Source organism: Penicillium pulvis (assembly GCF_028828015.1).
Source record: "Penicillium pulvis strain IBT 33274 chromosome Unknown scaffold_8_segment0_segment0, whole genome shotgun sequence".
NCBI lineage: Eukaryota > Fungi > Ascomycota > Eurotiomycetes > Eurotiales > Aspergillaceae > Penicillium > Penicillium pulvis.
The window spans coordinates 6426534-6442790 of record NW_026643080.1 but is presented as its reverse complement, the minus strand read 5'-3'; the positions used below and the strand labels follow the sequence as shown (position 1 = coordinate 6442790).

The 16257-nt window shown below is 50.5% G+C and overlaps 6 protein-coding genes across 6 annotated transcripts; 2 read left to right on the top strand and 4 right to left on the bottom strand.

The window, feature by feature from the left end:
* Positions 1–1619: 1619 nt before the first annotated feature.
* N7503_011847 (Zn(II)2Cys6 transcription factor domain-containing protein) lies at positions 1620–2778 on the bottom strand (the record flags this gene model as incomplete). The annotated part of the gene is made up of 3 exons (XM_057071393.1): positions 1620–2385; positions 2440–2537; positions 2593–2778. 3 exons carry the CDS (start codon positions 2776–2778, stop codon positions 1620–1622), a joined length of 1050 nt encoding a protein of 349 aa, XP_056918004.1.
* A 1649-nt stretch (positions 2779–4427) lies between these two features.
* Positions 4428–6152, bottom strand: N7503_011846 (D-arabinono-1,4-lactone oxidase; the record flags this gene model as incomplete). Its single annotated transcript, XM_057071392.1, has 1 exon — positions 4428–6152. One exon carries the CDS (start codon positions 6150–6152, stop codon positions 4428–4430), a length of 1725 nt encoding a protein of 574 aa, XP_056918003.1.
* A 726-nt stretch (positions 6153–6878) lies between these two features.
* On the bottom strand, positions 6879–11825 carry N7503_011845 (putative gelsolin repeat protein; the record flags this gene model as incomplete). The annotated part of the gene is made up of 2 exons (XM_057071391.1): positions 6879–11539; positions 11663–11825. 2 exons carry the CDS (start codon positions 11823–11825, stop codon positions 6879–6881), a joined length of 4824 nt encoding a protein of 1607 aa, XP_056918002.1.
* Positions 11826–12638: 813 nt separating this feature from the next.
* N7503_011844 (uncharacterized protein) lies at positions 12639–13464 on the bottom strand (the record flags this gene model as incomplete). The annotated part of the gene is made up of 6 exons (XM_057071390.1): positions 12639–12770; positions 12846–12926; positions 12984–13129; positions 13175–13191; positions 13243–13353; positions 13406–13464. 6 exons carry the CDS (start codon positions 13462–13464, stop codon positions 12639–12641), a joined length of 546 nt encoding a protein of 181 aa, XP_056918001.1.
* Positions 13465–14227: 763 nt separating this feature from the next.
* N7503_011843 (uncharacterized protein) lies at positions 14228–15580 on the top strand (the record flags this gene model as incomplete). Its single annotated transcript, XM_057071389.1, has 1 exon — positions 14228–15580. The coding sequence occupies one exon, from the start codon at positions 14228–14230 to the stop codon at positions 15578–15580; it is 1353 nt and encodes a 450-aa protein (XP_056918000.1).
* Positions 15581–15748: 168 nt separating this feature from the next.
* N7503_011842 (uncharacterized protein) lies at positions 15749–16006 on the top strand (the record flags this gene model as incomplete). Its single annotated transcript, XM_057071388.1, has 1 exon — positions 15749–16006. The coding sequence occupies one exon, from the start codon at positions 15749–15751 to the stop codon at positions 16004–16006; it is 258 nt and encodes an 85-aa protein (XP_056917999.1).
* Between the last annotated feature and the right edge of the window lie 251 nt (positions 16007–16257).

Genomic DNA, 16257 nt, shown 5'->3' with positions numbered 1-16257 from the left:
CTCGCCGCTTGCATATCCACAGCGTCCTTGCGTGTCTGTACTACGTGCTTTCTCGCACGGATACCTGGGGCTGCTGGTAATAGTTAAGCAGAGGAGCGGGGGCGAGCTATGAGGCGTCGCACGTAGACGAACAGCACCGATCTTCCGGGGTTGTCTGTGCGCTTGTACCTGTACGCCTCGATCGAGATTATCAGGATCCTGGGTTTATGCTGGCAGCTTTCGAGACATCTTGTGTGGTGGATCTGTTTTCTTCACCGTAGTTCTAGGATGGGTCTAGATTTTGGTTGCGTTCAGACCTCTGAAATGATTGCCATTGACTTGAACTTGGTTTGAGGATGGGTATTGGGGGAATTGTAGCTAAAAAAATTTGCAGGTCTTCATATACAGATGTTATTCCCTCTACATGTATTGATACAGTATGTCAATGCCACACCCTTCCCGTTCCTTTGCTCTCAGTCTGAAATTAAGCGAGCATATTTAGGCTTTAGTTATTATGATTACCTTGATAATCTGGACCTCGCTGACCCTGGTATCGACTTGTACTTCGGTACCTACCTAGTGAGCCATTCTAAGTTCTAGGTGGCAACAGGTTTTATAGATCCTCGCTTCGTGAATCCGATGACAAAAGTTTAACAACGCGAGCTAGGAAGCCGCCATTAAACCAGGAACATGGAGCTGATGTGATAACTTACTAGTTTCATAAATGGTTACAATCATTGAATTAGTCAGTTTTTAGTCAACTATTTGAGTGGGTTTGATCACTTCGCCAAACTAGGGTATCCATGGATGGTGATGTGCTGGACGATGTGCAGAAGAAATGACCACCGTCTGTGTCAGCATACCCAAGCAGTAAATGGAGTCTCCATGACGAGATCTACATGTTATACTCAGCAAGTAAGCTAATATCCTTTTCCTTAGATAAATAATATCTGCAACCAGTGGTATAAGTGCACGGTCACCCTCACAGGCGGCAGCTAAAAGAGAAAGCCCCGATCAACAAGATCTATCAACAGACCAAAACAAAATATCAAGTTTCTATTGTTAAGCAATACCCTAAATGTGTAGCCTAAATGTCTTAACCGTAAGCATATGTCCAAGTCAGTCAAGTATCACAATGTACATGCCACATGTACCCCAGTCCATCGGAGCCTTGTATTCATCGTACACACAATCTACCGGTCATTGTACAGGGGAGCTTGAAACACCTGAATTGATGGTCGAGTCTCGTATCCCAATCTAGATACCAGAAATAGAAGAGGAAAGAGAAGTCAAAATGAAAAAGGTCGTAAACTCCGAAAGTGAAGAAATGTTCCAGACATATTCAATGCACGAGATCCTCCAAAAACACCGATCAATTTGCAAGCTTGCCTGAGTTCTGATGCATGCGATAAAGAATGGCAAAAGGGGTATGAAAATTGATCTCTTCAATCTCGTCTCGGGACTTCATAGGCAAAGCGTAAGCGAATGGAGTATAAGCCAGAGAAACGAGAGAAAAAGGCCAAGTATGGAAGATATAGATAAGAAAAGAAAGTAAAAGGAACATAAAAGTGATCCCGCTGCTCAGCAGCCCACCCCAATCAAAAAGAGAAAAGAAAGGACGAGAAAAGCCTCATCGCACTCTATGTTGACGGAAAAGACCAACCCGGCGTAAAACCCGGAAAATAAGGCGAATCCTGCGCCTGAAACGGAAAATCACCCAACAAATCCCCAGAAACCCCCATTTGGTGCTGCATCGGCCGCATAATCCCCGTATGCATCCTAGCCGCCGGTTTCACATCCTGCGTCTCAGCACACCCATCAAGATAATAATACCCCTGCTCATGACGATTGCCATGCGGAAGCGAAGACCCCGCAATATCAACATGATGAGGTGAGATTTCTGCTGGTCCCAGATCCAAAGAAGTCATACCCGCTGACCGTGGGAGGTTCATGAGATTCTGGTATCCCGGGTCTGTGTAGTTGTTATACCCCGTGCTACCTTGCGGCATGGATTGTATATCCCAGCCCCAATTAGGTGGATTGCGGTTCATCGGGGGTGTAGGGGTCGGATTTGTGCAGAGGGATGGACGGGACATTCTTGTCGGGGATGGCTCTGGGGGTGTCGTTGGTTCCGGAGACGGTTCTGCTGTCGCGCTACATTCTGTTGAGGTTGAGAGGAGACGGAGGTAGCGGAGATCTTCTGAGTCTTCGTCTGGCTCGTCGGCGTTTTCTTCGGCTTGTTTGATAAGTCCTAATCTGTCGAGGATGGCGTGGGTTAAGGGATGGCCATCTGGTGCTTCTTCGAGCGGGTCGCCTGGGAAGCCTTCGTTTGTGATGCAGAATTTGTATAATTTCTGGAGAGCTTTGACGACTAATGAGTGGTGGGATTCGAGCATCTCGACGAATCTGGATGTGATTGATTAGTTTGGTTTGTTACATACTGGGTTCGGTACAGCTTACCCTCGAGAATAGACTTTGGTCTGAGTAGCTTTTCGCTCGCGGAATAGACATGGGTGGTTGTAGACGGAGCAGCGATTGCAAGGTTGCTTCCCATCGCACTTCAATATCTTTTAGTGCCCTATGTCCCATTGCACACATAGTGGTTATACACACCTTAGTCTTCTTAACTCGACATCGATCACACGCTTTCAGAACATGCTTCCGTTTAACCCGAAAAACACGTTGATCCCGCTTCTCATCACCTCGTGAGCGATGTTCTAATTCCGATAATGAAGCGACAGCAAAGTCGTCAATGCTATGTGGGAAGCCCTTGGGGCGTAACTTCGGTTGCCACGACATATCACGGATGCGCGGGTAGGATGGGAGAGGAATGAAGCAGGATACAGATCAAAATATAGAAATTGGAACCTAGTCTTAGTGGAAGTGGACCAGGAAACTATAGCCTGAAAGATATGCAAAAAGCAAAAAAAAAAGAAAAATCAATCGAGCAGGTGGGGTGGATGATATGGACTTCAGCCGCCTGCATAGACCTTAATATCATGCAAAACCGGGGCCAAACACTCCCCGCATGCCCCGCGGTGAAGGTGACGTGGAGCGGTCAGAAAGTCAACTCGAGTGCGTACAGGGATGATTCCATACTGTACCCAGTCTACTCATACAGTATTTACCCACACGGTCCGAGCCGCGAGTGGAGATTTCACTTTCTCTGCAGTATGGAAACCCGGTCTTTTGGGCAGCAGAGAGTAACGGCTTGTCGCACTGATACACGATCAAGATCGACACGTGTGGCAGATTACCATACAGAGGCGAAGGTCAATGCGTGTACATATCAGGTGACATCCTGGTTGTCCATGCACCGAAACGTGGTACGGCGTGATATGCCCTTGACCATGGGTAATCCCGGAGGTTGTTATCTGGTCTGCAGTGCCATACCTGTGGCTTACAGCTAGAGAACAATGAACACTTGGACCGACTGCCTCGAGAGAATAAATGCCAGTCTATATGTTGCCCGTTACGTTCATGGTTCTTCCTTCTATTCCCCCTCGTTGGACTCGTTCCCCTAACTCCTACCTATTCGGTAAGTGGGCAACACAAGCGCAACGAGGTGTACGATCAGATCCCGCGCTGACATTGGCAAGGCTGTGGCCCTAATCAGAACGGACTCTGAGATCGATGGTGGAGATTGCAATCTCTTTTGAATTTATTTCTTCCCTTGGTATAGGGCAAACGGTGTGACGGTGAACTGGACATTCTATTTAATGCACATGCAATACGTTCTGAACCCCAACAGGGATGTGGTGTTTTGGTCATATTGATCTAGGATCTGAGCCCTGAGCCCCTCTGCGAATTCAGGATTCACCGGTTAAAAAAAAAAAAAAAAGAAAGCAGAAAGGGCAAGTTGAACCCGGTGACCTTGCGAGACTACCCGATTATTGAATCGGTAAATGCAGTATCCGTCATCCGTCCTCCGGTCCTTATGTCCGTCACGCCCTGTCCGAAAGCAACGGTGATCAACTGTGCTGCGTAGCTGTGGATCCAGCTGCACGTCTACAATTAGTGCGGGAGCTTCGATGGATTTCAATCCTACGGGCCACGAGGCGCCCAACCACACAGAAAGAAATGGAAACTCAAATTCATATCTGCATCTATCTAACTAGATCTATACAATTTAGTACCGTTGGGGAGGGGCACAGCCCGAGTGGCCCCCTGGTCAAATGGTGTCTTTTCCGTTTCTACCCCTTTCGTCGCCGAAACCTGTCAGACTGGAGCTAGTGGGACCCCTACTGTTGGGAAAAGGTGATTCAACATGCATACTCCATCATTACCCGATTACCTCGGGGGAAATGCGAGTCAGATCAGCAGGACAACGTAGTTTCTTGCGCTTTTTTTCTGCGAGGTACGGCGGTCCGTCCATCCACCGAAACAGGAGACCGTCAGCTTTCTCACAGAGGGACGTTTGCCCATTGGAGCCTAACGCTTTTCCTTTCTCATTCTCCGAGTTTCACATTGGGGAGTAGAATACTAGCTTCTCCCTTCGCAAGCAAATCAAAACTCTCCTCGCTCGTCGGCGAACTAGACGCCGGGTGGTCAGGCGGCAAGTCGTATACATTGCCCTCCGACTCTGACTTGTTCTGAGTCTGACCTTGCCACCGGCGATCCCCTATCCATTCAATTCCATCCCCCGCATCACGGGTGCCAACCGGGCGACTCTCAACCTCACGCTCGAGGAGAGACAACTCGTTTTGTGTAGTCTCCCCCCAGGTAAGGAGCGGCAGATGACGATGGTGCCACTCGCCTAAGAACATCCCTTCCGGGTCGACTTCTTGCCGCACCTTCATCCATTCTTCCATGTCCTCCCCGTACAACCCGTGAAGCTCCGTGGGCCCGAGGACATTGAAGTTCTTAGCCCAGTGAGGTTTGGCATCCATGTCCCGCATGAGCCATTCAAAGGCCTCGTAGTAGCGTTTTCGGCACGGCGGATCCCGAAGATAAGGCCGATAGAGCGTCGCGTTCAAGTAGAGCGTCGGACCATCGCGACATGTCGGGTCCAAGTAGGGACGAGGGCGAGGATTCTTAGTTGAATCTGATACGCGCACTTCGATCGGACAATGCACATAGAGACCTTTGCTAGAGAATGGGATGCCGGCAGTCTTGCTGTCGCCGTGCAACCAGGCGGAGAGACGGATGATAGCTTCGGGCCCCTTTTCTAATGGGAGTGCCCATTCGTTGACAAATTGCGAGTACAGACAATTCATCAGAAGACCAGCTCGTGCTGGATCAACCGCTTCCGTGACCGTGCTGCCTGGTCGGAAGCCGTACTGCATACCGAAGACGAACCATTCCACCCACGGCAGAACCCGGGGGAAATACGAGGATAGCGCTAGCAAGTTGTGGTAGATGTGGTACCCGAGCGACTCGCCGTAGAAGTTCTTAGGGGCTGCGCGCAGTGGGAGATCAGTCTCGTCGGCGTGCCAGACGATCGCGCCCTTCTCATATGGCATCCACCAGACACGGACGAATTCATGAGACGTCCACAGTCCAGTCGTCCACTCACTGATGACTTGCGACAGCGAATATCGCTCTTGGCGCCAGGCGATCTTGAACGCCGGCCGCGCCTTGAAGGTCACCTCGACGACGATTCCGAGCGCGCCAAGGGAAACAAGGGCGGCGCGGAAGAGTGACTCATTGTTTGTGGCACTGCAACGCACTAACTGGCCATTGGGTAGAACGAGACTCAGTGCTTCAATGCATTCTGAGAGTAGTCCGTGGCGCAGAGAACTTCCATGGGTACCTGTCGCAATAACTCCCGCGATTGACTGACTATCGATACTTCCCAGATTCTCCAATGTTAACCCTTGTTCTTCCAGCTGAGGGCCCAGGTCGTGCAATCGGATACCGGCCTCAACGGTGACCATCCGGGTTTCAGGGTCGATGTGTAGAATGCGATTGAAATCATCGAGGTTAACGAGCCAGGACGAGGTGCAGGTCAGATCGGAGGGGGAGTGACCGCTGCCGACGGTCACGATGCGGCGGCGACATCGACGGGCGAGGGTGACTAGCTGCTGAATCTCCGGGATGGTCTGTGGGCGGATATAGAGCTCGGGGCGAGAGTAGAATGTTTTGGCCCAGGTGTGGTGAAGGTGATCGGTTGAGGCGCGGAAGGGAACCGCGGAGTCGAGCTTCGACAGCTCACGAGTGATAGTAGGGTCCATGATGTGAGTAGATGAAATGATCACGGCATGCTGTAGGGCACGATCACATTGTCTGTCCAGTCGGGATTTGGTGGGGGGAGAAAGGGGAAGGAACGGCGCTAGGAAAAATATATATTTGATGGCGACATGGATATGGATCGGCCCACTTTACTTTGTTATCTCCGTTCCCCCACTTTTCTTTTTCGATCTCGCTGTCCACGGGTCATGCTTCTAAGGTTCACTTCAACGTTTCACAGTACTCGAGAATTTTTACAACTGCTATGTATCATGCATGTCAAGATCAATTACTTTAATCATCTCATCATCTATCATTTACTTGCAGCCTTGCAATCTCTCGATAAGCCACGGCTCGGAATAGGTGTGTACCGCCACTACGGATAGGCAGCCATCCAATAATGCACCAGCACTTTAGACACCAATACCAACTTACTGAGGCTGAAAAAATAAGTAGAAGCTCATAATTTAAAAGTAAGATCCAGTCTTTTTTACATGGTTTTGCATATACCGATGAAATGCTCGCAAATGTGACACATATACAACCTAGATGCTCCCGATGCTCCTCTAGGGACACAGTAATGGTAAAGACTCCAGCCACCCATAAATGCTCTCTTTACAGGGTCGAAATATGCACAGAGAACAAAACGAAATAAAAAATATGAAGAAGACACAGATAGTGAAAAGGAAAAAGAAATGCAAGTAGATAGGCAGTACAGACACAGGACGTTCTTACTCAGCCGGAGAACGAATCGCTTCGATCGCCACGTCAAGAGGGAACACGCAAGGAGCGTGGAGAGAATCAACGTGCCATTTTCTGAAGGCGCTTTGGCATCGATCCGGGATACCACCGAGCGCGACGAAACTCTTCGGGATAAAGGGTCGATCTTGGAGCGAGGCAGCGAGGATGCCGTACTCGTGTGCGAAGACCACGGCCGACGTGAAGTCGGCGGATTTTTGTGAAGCTTGTTCGCCGACAATCACGTAGATCTCGAAGAAAGTATCGAGGACGTAGACATCCTTATCTGTCAAGTCTCTGTAGCAGAAGGGTTCGATCTCCTGGACAGTGTCATTGGGTCGGACAGTCGGGGATCCAGAGCCAGGACGGCGCATCCAGAAACGGGGTGGTTGGCCCAGCTCGTGGTCAATCCGGAGAAGACGGGTTCGGTAATGGTCGAATTTGGGCTTCAGTTGCCAGTAATCGGAAGTCAGAAGCGCGTTGGCTTCATTGGAACCTGCAAAGTCATCAAAGAAGCTCTCAGGCTCTTCACCCTCGGTCACTTCTTCAAATTCACCGGTCAACCCGAGATCCATGCTGATCAACCGGGCGGCGCCGGTTTCCTCGGGGCCACTGCCCTTACCCTTCCATAGGTAAAGCTTGCCAAAGGGTGCCGAAATCACGAATGGGAAACCAGAGCACAGGTTGCGAAGTGAGTAGTCGACTTCATCGAAGGCCATTTGTCCCAGATGCTTGCGGCCACAGAGCATGTACAGGGAAGATGAAGTAGAGCGAGAACTAGATCCGCGACGGGTGATGATGATTCCACCAAGGGCTTGGATGAACCGCAGGCGCTCTTTGCCCTGGCGAATCACTTGTAACTTGCAGCTGTTTTCGCGCGCAACTTTACGGGCAAACAGTTGTGCGTCGTCCAAAGCTGCTTCTGACACGTCGTCACCACACCACAGGTAAACTTCAGCATGGTTGCTACCACCTGCCTCGAACAAATGAACGCAAACATACATGCTGCCCTCGTACAAAACGTACTCTTGGTTGATGGGCAGTTCCTGCTTCTTTCCATCGCCTGTCATTTCCCAGATCTGGCGCTTCACAGTACGAATCTTGGTGTCATCCAGTTTGCCTGCTAGCACCAATTGAGGGTCGATGTCCATCCTGTCGCGTGGATTGGGAAATGACTTGAAGAATTCACCGATCACCTCCCGGGCTTCCGCGGCCTGCGCCACTAGAGACGGCGCGGACATCTTGCGTGAGAGTCTGTTGCGAGGATCAATAGGCCGTGCGAGAGACACGTCGGGTCTTTTACGCGGCACTGGTGGTGACGCACTGCTCTTACTCTGCGGTGAGGAATCGGCAACCGTCACTCCTGGGACACTTTTTGGGGAAGGGGTTGAGGGCAAGTCTTTCTGAAGTTCTCGGGAGCTCATTCTGAGAGGTGAAGGCGATGGTGAAATGAATCGTGCTTGGCCCCACTGGAATCGCGACGAGGGAGTGGATGGTGACGGGGAGGGCGAAGGCGATGAGGGCTTTGGCGGGACAGGGGGTCTGCTTGATGGGCTGGCGTCTCTTGATGATTCAGACTCTCGAGGGGCGTGCTCGATTGGGCTAAGGGCGGTAGACTCTCGGGGAGAAGTGGGCGAAAAACTTCTCAGTCGTTGCAGTCCGCCGTTGAGAACATCCTGGAAGGTTGTCTTTACTCCCGGAAATTGCTTGAGGTAGGGGCTCCCTATTTGTGCGGTTTCAGTATCGACAACCACTTTGTCTGTTGACGTATTGTCCGAGATGGCTTCCGGAGAAGCAGCAGGCTCGGGAATAGTCTGAGATGTTTCGACTTCAGGAGATAAGATGGCACCAACCTCCTTAATATCCTCCGCAGGTGAAACAGCGGGAGCAGAATCCCCTTGGGGCGCCCGTCGCTTGGGACCCCGAGCACGACCCTTCGTCGCGTGGGTAAGAGGCGCAGAGGGCAAGGCAGGAGAGGCATCTCCGGAGGCTGGCACAGACAGCTCCTTCTTAAGTCCCTCGGCTGGACCCGGCGGACCCCGAGAGAGAAGACCTGCTAATGCGGGATTGATTCGGCCTGCAAGTTTCCCTTTAGCGGCTGAAACTTGAGTAGTAGGCATGCTTGAGGTTTCCGAGCTCACTGACGACCGCAAGCTACGAATTGAGCGGATCTCCTCGTTTGGGAGCTCTTTTTCGGTCGACACTACATCATTGCGGTCCAAGTCCAGACTTGGGCTGAACTTGGGTTCCATGTCTGCAGATTCCTGCTTGCTCGCGACCGGGGATGCCGCCTCCTCCGAAGCAAGGGGGGATACAGGTGCTTCTGGCGCCCGGAAAGATCGTGTAGGGCTTAGCTCTGGAACGGCCGTGGGGCTCTGAATATCGGGGTTCGTTTTCCGGTCATTATTCGTCTTCGTCATGAGGTTACGCTTCGCAAGAGCCTCCGGGATAGGTTCGGCTGGCTTCGCCGGTGCATCCTGTTCCCCTGCAGTGTTTCGTCGAATAGAGCCTCCCCCAGCCTTCATTGCCTCTTTTGTAATCACCAAACTTTGCCTGAATTCATCGACTCGTGGGGTCTTCTTAGGGCCACCGGTATTGTTCAAGGCAGATTTACCGCGAAGAATGTTATCCTTTAGTTCATCTGGAGCCACATAGTTGCGGGTCTCGGTCTTCTTGAGTTTTCCAAAAACATTCTTGAATTCCGGTTCTGCTTGCTTCCCCTTGTCTTGGGCAACATCCCGCTTGCGCAGATTGGCGCGGAAATCAACCACTGGAGACTGGGGCTTGGGTTTTGGCGAAAGCGGCTCTCGATTAGGAAGTGAGAAATTCGGTCTGGTGCTCAGCGCAGGCGGTTTGCGAATTGACTCAGGCTTTGGACTGTTCTGTGGCTCCTCCACTGGCGGCTTCTCTGGAGAGTCTTCCGGAGAGTCTTCCGGTACGATCGAAGGTTTGAGTTCTTCTTCTTCTTCTTCTTCGTCTTCTATTTCTTCCTCCCCAACCTCGGGCTCGAGAGTTTTTGGTTCTTCTTCTTTCACAGCCTTGGGCATGGGAGGTTCTGGTTCTGAAATGGGCTGCGCAGGCAGTGGTTCGGATTTCAAGAAAGACGATGGGGAGTCTGGCACTGTCGCCCTTCTGGTGAAAGTGGGACTGCTAAGTACTGATGGAGTTCCAGAAAGGCTGGGTTTCTTGAAATGGCCGCCTGGCGGGGGTGTTCGCATCAAGCCCACAGGTGTTACTTCTTTGAAGGGACTCGCTCGACCCATGTCCACACTGCCTCTGGATTGTCGTGCTTGCTGCCAGGAGGGCTGTGGTGGAGGCGGCTTTGACTGACGAGATTCGGGCCGGTTGAGTGCACTTTCCAGCCAAGTCGATTTGGTCGGGCTCCATCGCCTGGGGTCCATAGTTCTTGATGTAAATGGGCTCGATGAACCATCACCACCGAAACTATCTGCAGTCACAGAGCTGGCCGATCTAGTGTGGCCATACAGGGCGGGTCGGCTGGGACTGCCTTCAGAGCGCATGGTCTCGCGGTTGCCCGAGAAAGAAGGAGTGGTCGGTCTGTCAGTTGTTTCCGATGGTTGGAAGGAGGCTTCGGTATGGCTCGAGCTAGGTCGCTCTGTAGGCGCTGTCTCCCGATTGATTCGAGAAGTAGTTGTAGAGGTCATGTCGCTAAAGCTGCCTGTGAGACTAGGAGCAGCAACACTGTTTCGATTGCTAACAATAGAGTTGCTTCTGCTCAAGCCCTGGGGCAGTTGGGCACTCCATCGTTTTGAGACACTGTCTGATCGCCTCATCATAGCACTCTGGACAAATCCACCGAGGCCTTTGGTGGGCGATGTTGAACGAGCTCGCTCTGGTGACATTCGCCGCTGAGTAGGAGACGGTGGTAGGGCTGGTTCGTCTGCCAAAGTCTCAGTTTGCGCAGAAGGATCCAGCTTTGGGGCCTCCGTAATCGTCACTGGCGAGCCTAGGCCAGTGACTTGTGAGATCGACGAGACGCTCGAATACCGATTGCTCATGTTGCTCTCGCCAACGGTTGACGCCGTCTGTGGCCGTGATGGTGGCTTTTCCTCTGTTCGCTCCATCTTCTCTGGTTCGACTGTTGACTCATGGCTCATGCCTGGCAGCTGACGACTTGGGCCCAACTCCACCTGGCTCTCCGACCGGTCTTCCGACTTGAGATATGCTGGTGATCCCAGCCCTCGATCTGCTGTTTGTCGAAACCACGACGGATCTTTCGAGGAAAGTGATAGGGCGATAGAAGCACGTGACATTTGGTTGTCATCCGACGCCGTGGAGGCATTTCGCAAATGGCTGGATCGTGTCGGCGATGTCGAGCCTGGCGAACGGTTTGCAAAGTCCCGCGAGGACGGGCGTTGCTGCCAAGATAACGTCCCCGCCCGACTCCGCGACAGAGCGGGCACTGTTCGTGGAGATTCAGGTTCCGTCTCTTGAACCGAACCTCGTCTGGAATGTGTGGTGTAGAGAGGCTCCGATTCTTGACTCGATTTTCCTCCGCTGAATGGCTCGGGGTCTGGTGTCTGTACCGTCGGTTCGAGGTGCTCCGGGGGATCGATGGAAGACTGGCCAATGGAGGAAACGCTCAGTCTTGAGGGATTCAGGATAGGGGAACCGGCAATCGATCGTGCTCGTTCTAGCATCATCGCGTCAGCATCTCATGGGAAAGGTGGGTCATCACGCCAAAATAGCGCGGGGTTCTAGCTACGCCCGCAAGCATGACGAGGCCAACGGCCCAAGGGAGGGGCGGACAATGTACCAGCTCGACGGGCCTGTCTTTCTTTCCGGCCTTGCAATATCTCATCTTCCAGGCGTTTGGTGCGCTCATCATCTTCTTTATCACGACGTTCACCGAGTTCCCGAATGCGCAACAGGAAATCGTTCACGTCTTCTGGACCATCAGGAGTCTTGGTGGTCGTCATGGTCCCGTTGCGCGTCTCCGCAGAACGGGAATCTCTCCTAGTAAAATTTGAGAGAGGGGAGAGTTGAATGGGGAGGGGAAGAGAGTGGGAGGAAGAGGAAGACCCAAGGGCTGAGGTGTGACTCCGCCCTGCTTAAATTAAATGGGGATGCGCGCGATTCATCGCAAGTCATTGGCTCGTCCGATCTTCATTGCCATCCCTTGGCTCGAGAACCAAATTCTTATAAAGTCTAGTTTGAGAATTAACTAGCAGTACATATAGGAACTACTCTTACAATCATGTCCAGGTACTACATGGCTTTGTTCTTGAATCTCGAGAATCAAGTTTGTTTGTTTACAAGGTTTTGTGGAGCGGATCCCAGGTTCGCGCCCCGCTGGTTGTTCGGCTTCGATTTTAGTCCCATGGAATTGCCGCAATGACGAAATCACCAAATTTTCTTTCCAAAAAGGGGGCCACTAGTTTAGTATCTATCAGTTTAGTACCTTGCATCCATTTTGGCGCTTTAATGCATATTCTGCATGCAACGGCCTTAACCTTGTCATGTTCAGATCGGAGAATTGTATTTGCTATGATGGTTGAACATCCATGGATATATTTCGGGCATATGCGGCTGGCCGTTGGGCAGGACCGCTAGTAAAGGTTGACAATTAGGTTTGACCACATGCATTGGGATTAGAATCCTGCTTGCAAATAATGCTTATGGCTACACCTGGGCACCGCATGGAACTTTCCGACTCCCGGCTCAAATAGACTAGTCATGTGGCCAATAACACAGGATCATATTCCCGATACATTTTATCTCCAATGTCAAGACTAATAAAGGAATAATCGGTCTTTTGCATCCTGTACTACCCAATCCAACCCCTCATTCAAGTTCTTTCCCGTCATAGCACTGCACGGGAGAATAGTCCACTTATGTGTTTTGATTAAATCCAGCCCAAGCCGCTGTTTACGGGCATTCATCAGTCCAATTCTACCCAGTTGGTAGTCTTAGGAAGAGAAGATTTTCAGACCACGTACCTGTCGAACCTCCTCTTCACTCATACAGTGTTCCACGTCAGTTTTGTTTAAAAATACCAAGAGGCTGGCACCCATCAATCGCTGTCATCTGACATTAGCGCAAGCTCCCGAATTCCAAGGTCTGAGTGGGGTCCGAACCTCTTCTAACAACAGCCCAGCTAGCTCTTCACGGCAATCATCCACCCGGAGTCGATCAGTCGCATCCACGACCCAAATCAAAGTGTCTGTCTTTTCAAAGTAGTTCTTCCAATAGGACCGCAGTGTCTTTTGTCCTCCAACATCCCCTGCTTCACGTTAACACTGCAGATATCACCCGGAGTGCGACTCACAGATGTTCAATTTGTATCTGGCATTTATCAGTAAAAATCCTTATTGAAAGTGTAGATGGATAACCTACCCCATAAATTCAATTGTCTTAATAATGAACCCCAGTGTTGGGCTGACTGTTGTGACATCCTCGCCCATGATTCTCTTCACAATGGTGGTCTTGCCGGCATTATCCAGTCCCCTGTACTCAGTGTTAATCACGCCGAAGTATAAGGATGAAGATCAAAATTTACAGCATGAGGACCCGCATTTCCTTGTCCTTCAGACGAGCTTTGCGTAAAATTGACAACATGTTGTTGTGGTGTTCACTAGGCGATAAGAGCAAAATTGAGCTGCGGAGGTGTGGATTATGGCTTTCGCTTGGCTTCCGCTCCCGCTCTACACGTCGTAGTCTACAGTATATTGGAACATCATCCCGACCACGTCAGAAAAAAATTCACAGATGCTCGTAGCTTGTATTTCGCTAATATAGACAGTACCTATAGTAAAAGTTCAGGAAATAAAAAAGCTATATCCGTTGAATATGGGGTGTTGGTGAATTTGCTGAGGGAAGGAGAGGGTGCACTTCACCTCTTGATAATCTGCTCGCCCAACTTTCAACCTTTCTCTTTCTTCCTCTCCCCACCTCTCATCTTTCCATCAATTCCCCCCATCTCTCAAACCTCGAACCCCCTTACTCTACGCTATCGATTGCCGTTTCCCCGAGCTGATTTGACCGCGAATTGCGTGAACCCGGCTCGATCGAAAATCAACAACGAGGTCGAACCAAATCGACGAGAAGTCAGCCAAGGACACGTGGATTATCGTTTTCAAGGTAAGGTATCCAAGCCCTAATGTGAGTAGAGATCAGTAACAGCGATAATATCTGTCTCGTTAATGATGATACTAATATCTGATCTTTATAGACAGGTCCGTTCTCGACAGGGCTTCCATCATCGTGAAAATCCACATCCTACGATCCTATTTTGCCTTCCTGGGGCATTCGGTGTGTTTTTACCTCAAGAAATTTGTAGTTTACAAGCACTAATAATCGTTGGCCTAGCAGCATAATCAACATGCCTGACTCATTCCATCCAAGTGATGGCGTTCACGGCACACTCACCTACCAAGAGCTTCTGGAGATGATCATTTTCAATCTTCAGACTGCTGATCCACCGCTCGTATTCGAAGACGAGCGCGACTACCTTTTTTATCTGAAGGACCCAAATTTCTACCACAAGTTTACTTGGCTCGAATGGCCTGATAACTATGTTGATATGCGGGGACACACAGGCGGTTCACTGGGCAACCTCTTTGCTCTTTGCTCCGATCCCGAGCCCCCTGAGGACTTGTTCAGATACCATCTGATACCGAGCATCTACACACCTTCAATCCACTGGTTTGAAGAGAATTCCATGGTTGCAAATCTCTACAAGATCGCGAAGCAATTCAATGAAACACAACGCTGCCCAGATGATATGGTTCCATGCCCCGAAGGGCCCGAACCCATCGAAACCGGCCTTGTGCCGGAATCTGACGCCACCCTTGAGAACTATCTATCGGATCTCAGGCTGGATGATCACTTGGAAGTAAAGCATTTGAAAGCCAAGAGTTTGAATGAACTTGAAAACTTGGCAACCCTGGTGTATTCCGATGAAGGACCAATTACGGCAGGCCTTGAATATCTGGATTTCATCAGAAACGGCCCAGCTAACAATATTGGTACCTACGAGTACATTGATATTACTGTGGACCGCACTGCTGAGGGTGTCGAGCAGCCAGAGAAGTGCTCTGTCAATCCGCCTTCTTTTATTCCCGACAATGGGTATGAAGAGCTTGACCCGGAAGTGAACATCAGAACACAGAGACAAGGTACTCCCGAATACTTGAACCAGTGGAAAAAATACAACGAATCTCCTGTGGCCTGGCATGTCACCATGCAAGACCGAATCATTTATCCCAAGATTCCCAATCTTGTGAATTCTCCCCGTCCTGTGTTTGACCCAGAGGAAACAATGCCATTTCCCGCAATCATTCGCAATCCCATGCGATGCTACCAAAAAGTCTTCTCTCCGAACTGGAATTATCGAATTCCCGAAAAGTTCGAAGGACATGAAAGAGAATGGCTATTTCATCGCTATCTATCTCGTCTTCCGGAAACAGCGAAACCGCAGGACATTCACCATCTTGCGTTCTACGACGGAACTGCCAGTGCCGATGGTGGCCATGGATTCATGATCCAGGGGATCCAGCACCTCGAAGCACCACGGGATATGTCTGATGACGAGACTCGCCTTCGCTGGCACGAGACAGCAGCTGGTCATGCTACCAACATGAGCATGATGAAGAAGCTCTGGTCTATCCAGCGAGATGTGGACAGGTACGACCGAATTATCGATGAGTTCGCGGAAACCTGGAAGAGTCTCTAGTGAGAGAGAAGCTGGGCTGCATTAAAAGCCCAAAGTGACACCATGGGCTCCCACCGCCTAACCCCATGGTGTCAAGTCAAGGCCTGAAGTTAGCGGAGCACGAAAAGGTTTCTAGACCCGGCTTGTAGGGAGGAGTCGGCCTGAAACCACCGCTAAGCCCATGGCAACATGAAGAAATGCACAACAAGGTCTTTTGTCAAAGTCGAGGGTATTGGAGCTGGGGAGGACAAAGAGCTCCGACTCGACCTCATAGGCGTGTGGACGTCCCTCCCATTGGGGTCGAGTCAAAGGAATAACATCAAGGCAATGCCCGAATGTGGCGGAAGCATGGAAGGGTCTCCAGCCTGGCTTTTGGGAGGAGCTGGGCTGGAACCCACCGCGGCACCGCCCATTCCCCATGGGCGCAACCAGGAGGTGAAAAAATAATTAGAAAAACAAAAAAAAAAAAGTTATTGTTAAATTTTTCCATCTCTTCGTAGATCCTTGCTTCAAGTAATCAATTTTGGGTAGGCTCACCATGAAAGTGAATACTGACCTGATTTGCTTATACTCGGTCCCTCGACGAGGATCACAAAATAATACAAATCTCAAAAAGAGGCCGTGAAATATGTACCCGTACTTCATTGGCCTGGGCAGCAACGAAGATATAATAGGGCATTTCTTCTCTCATCTTTGCT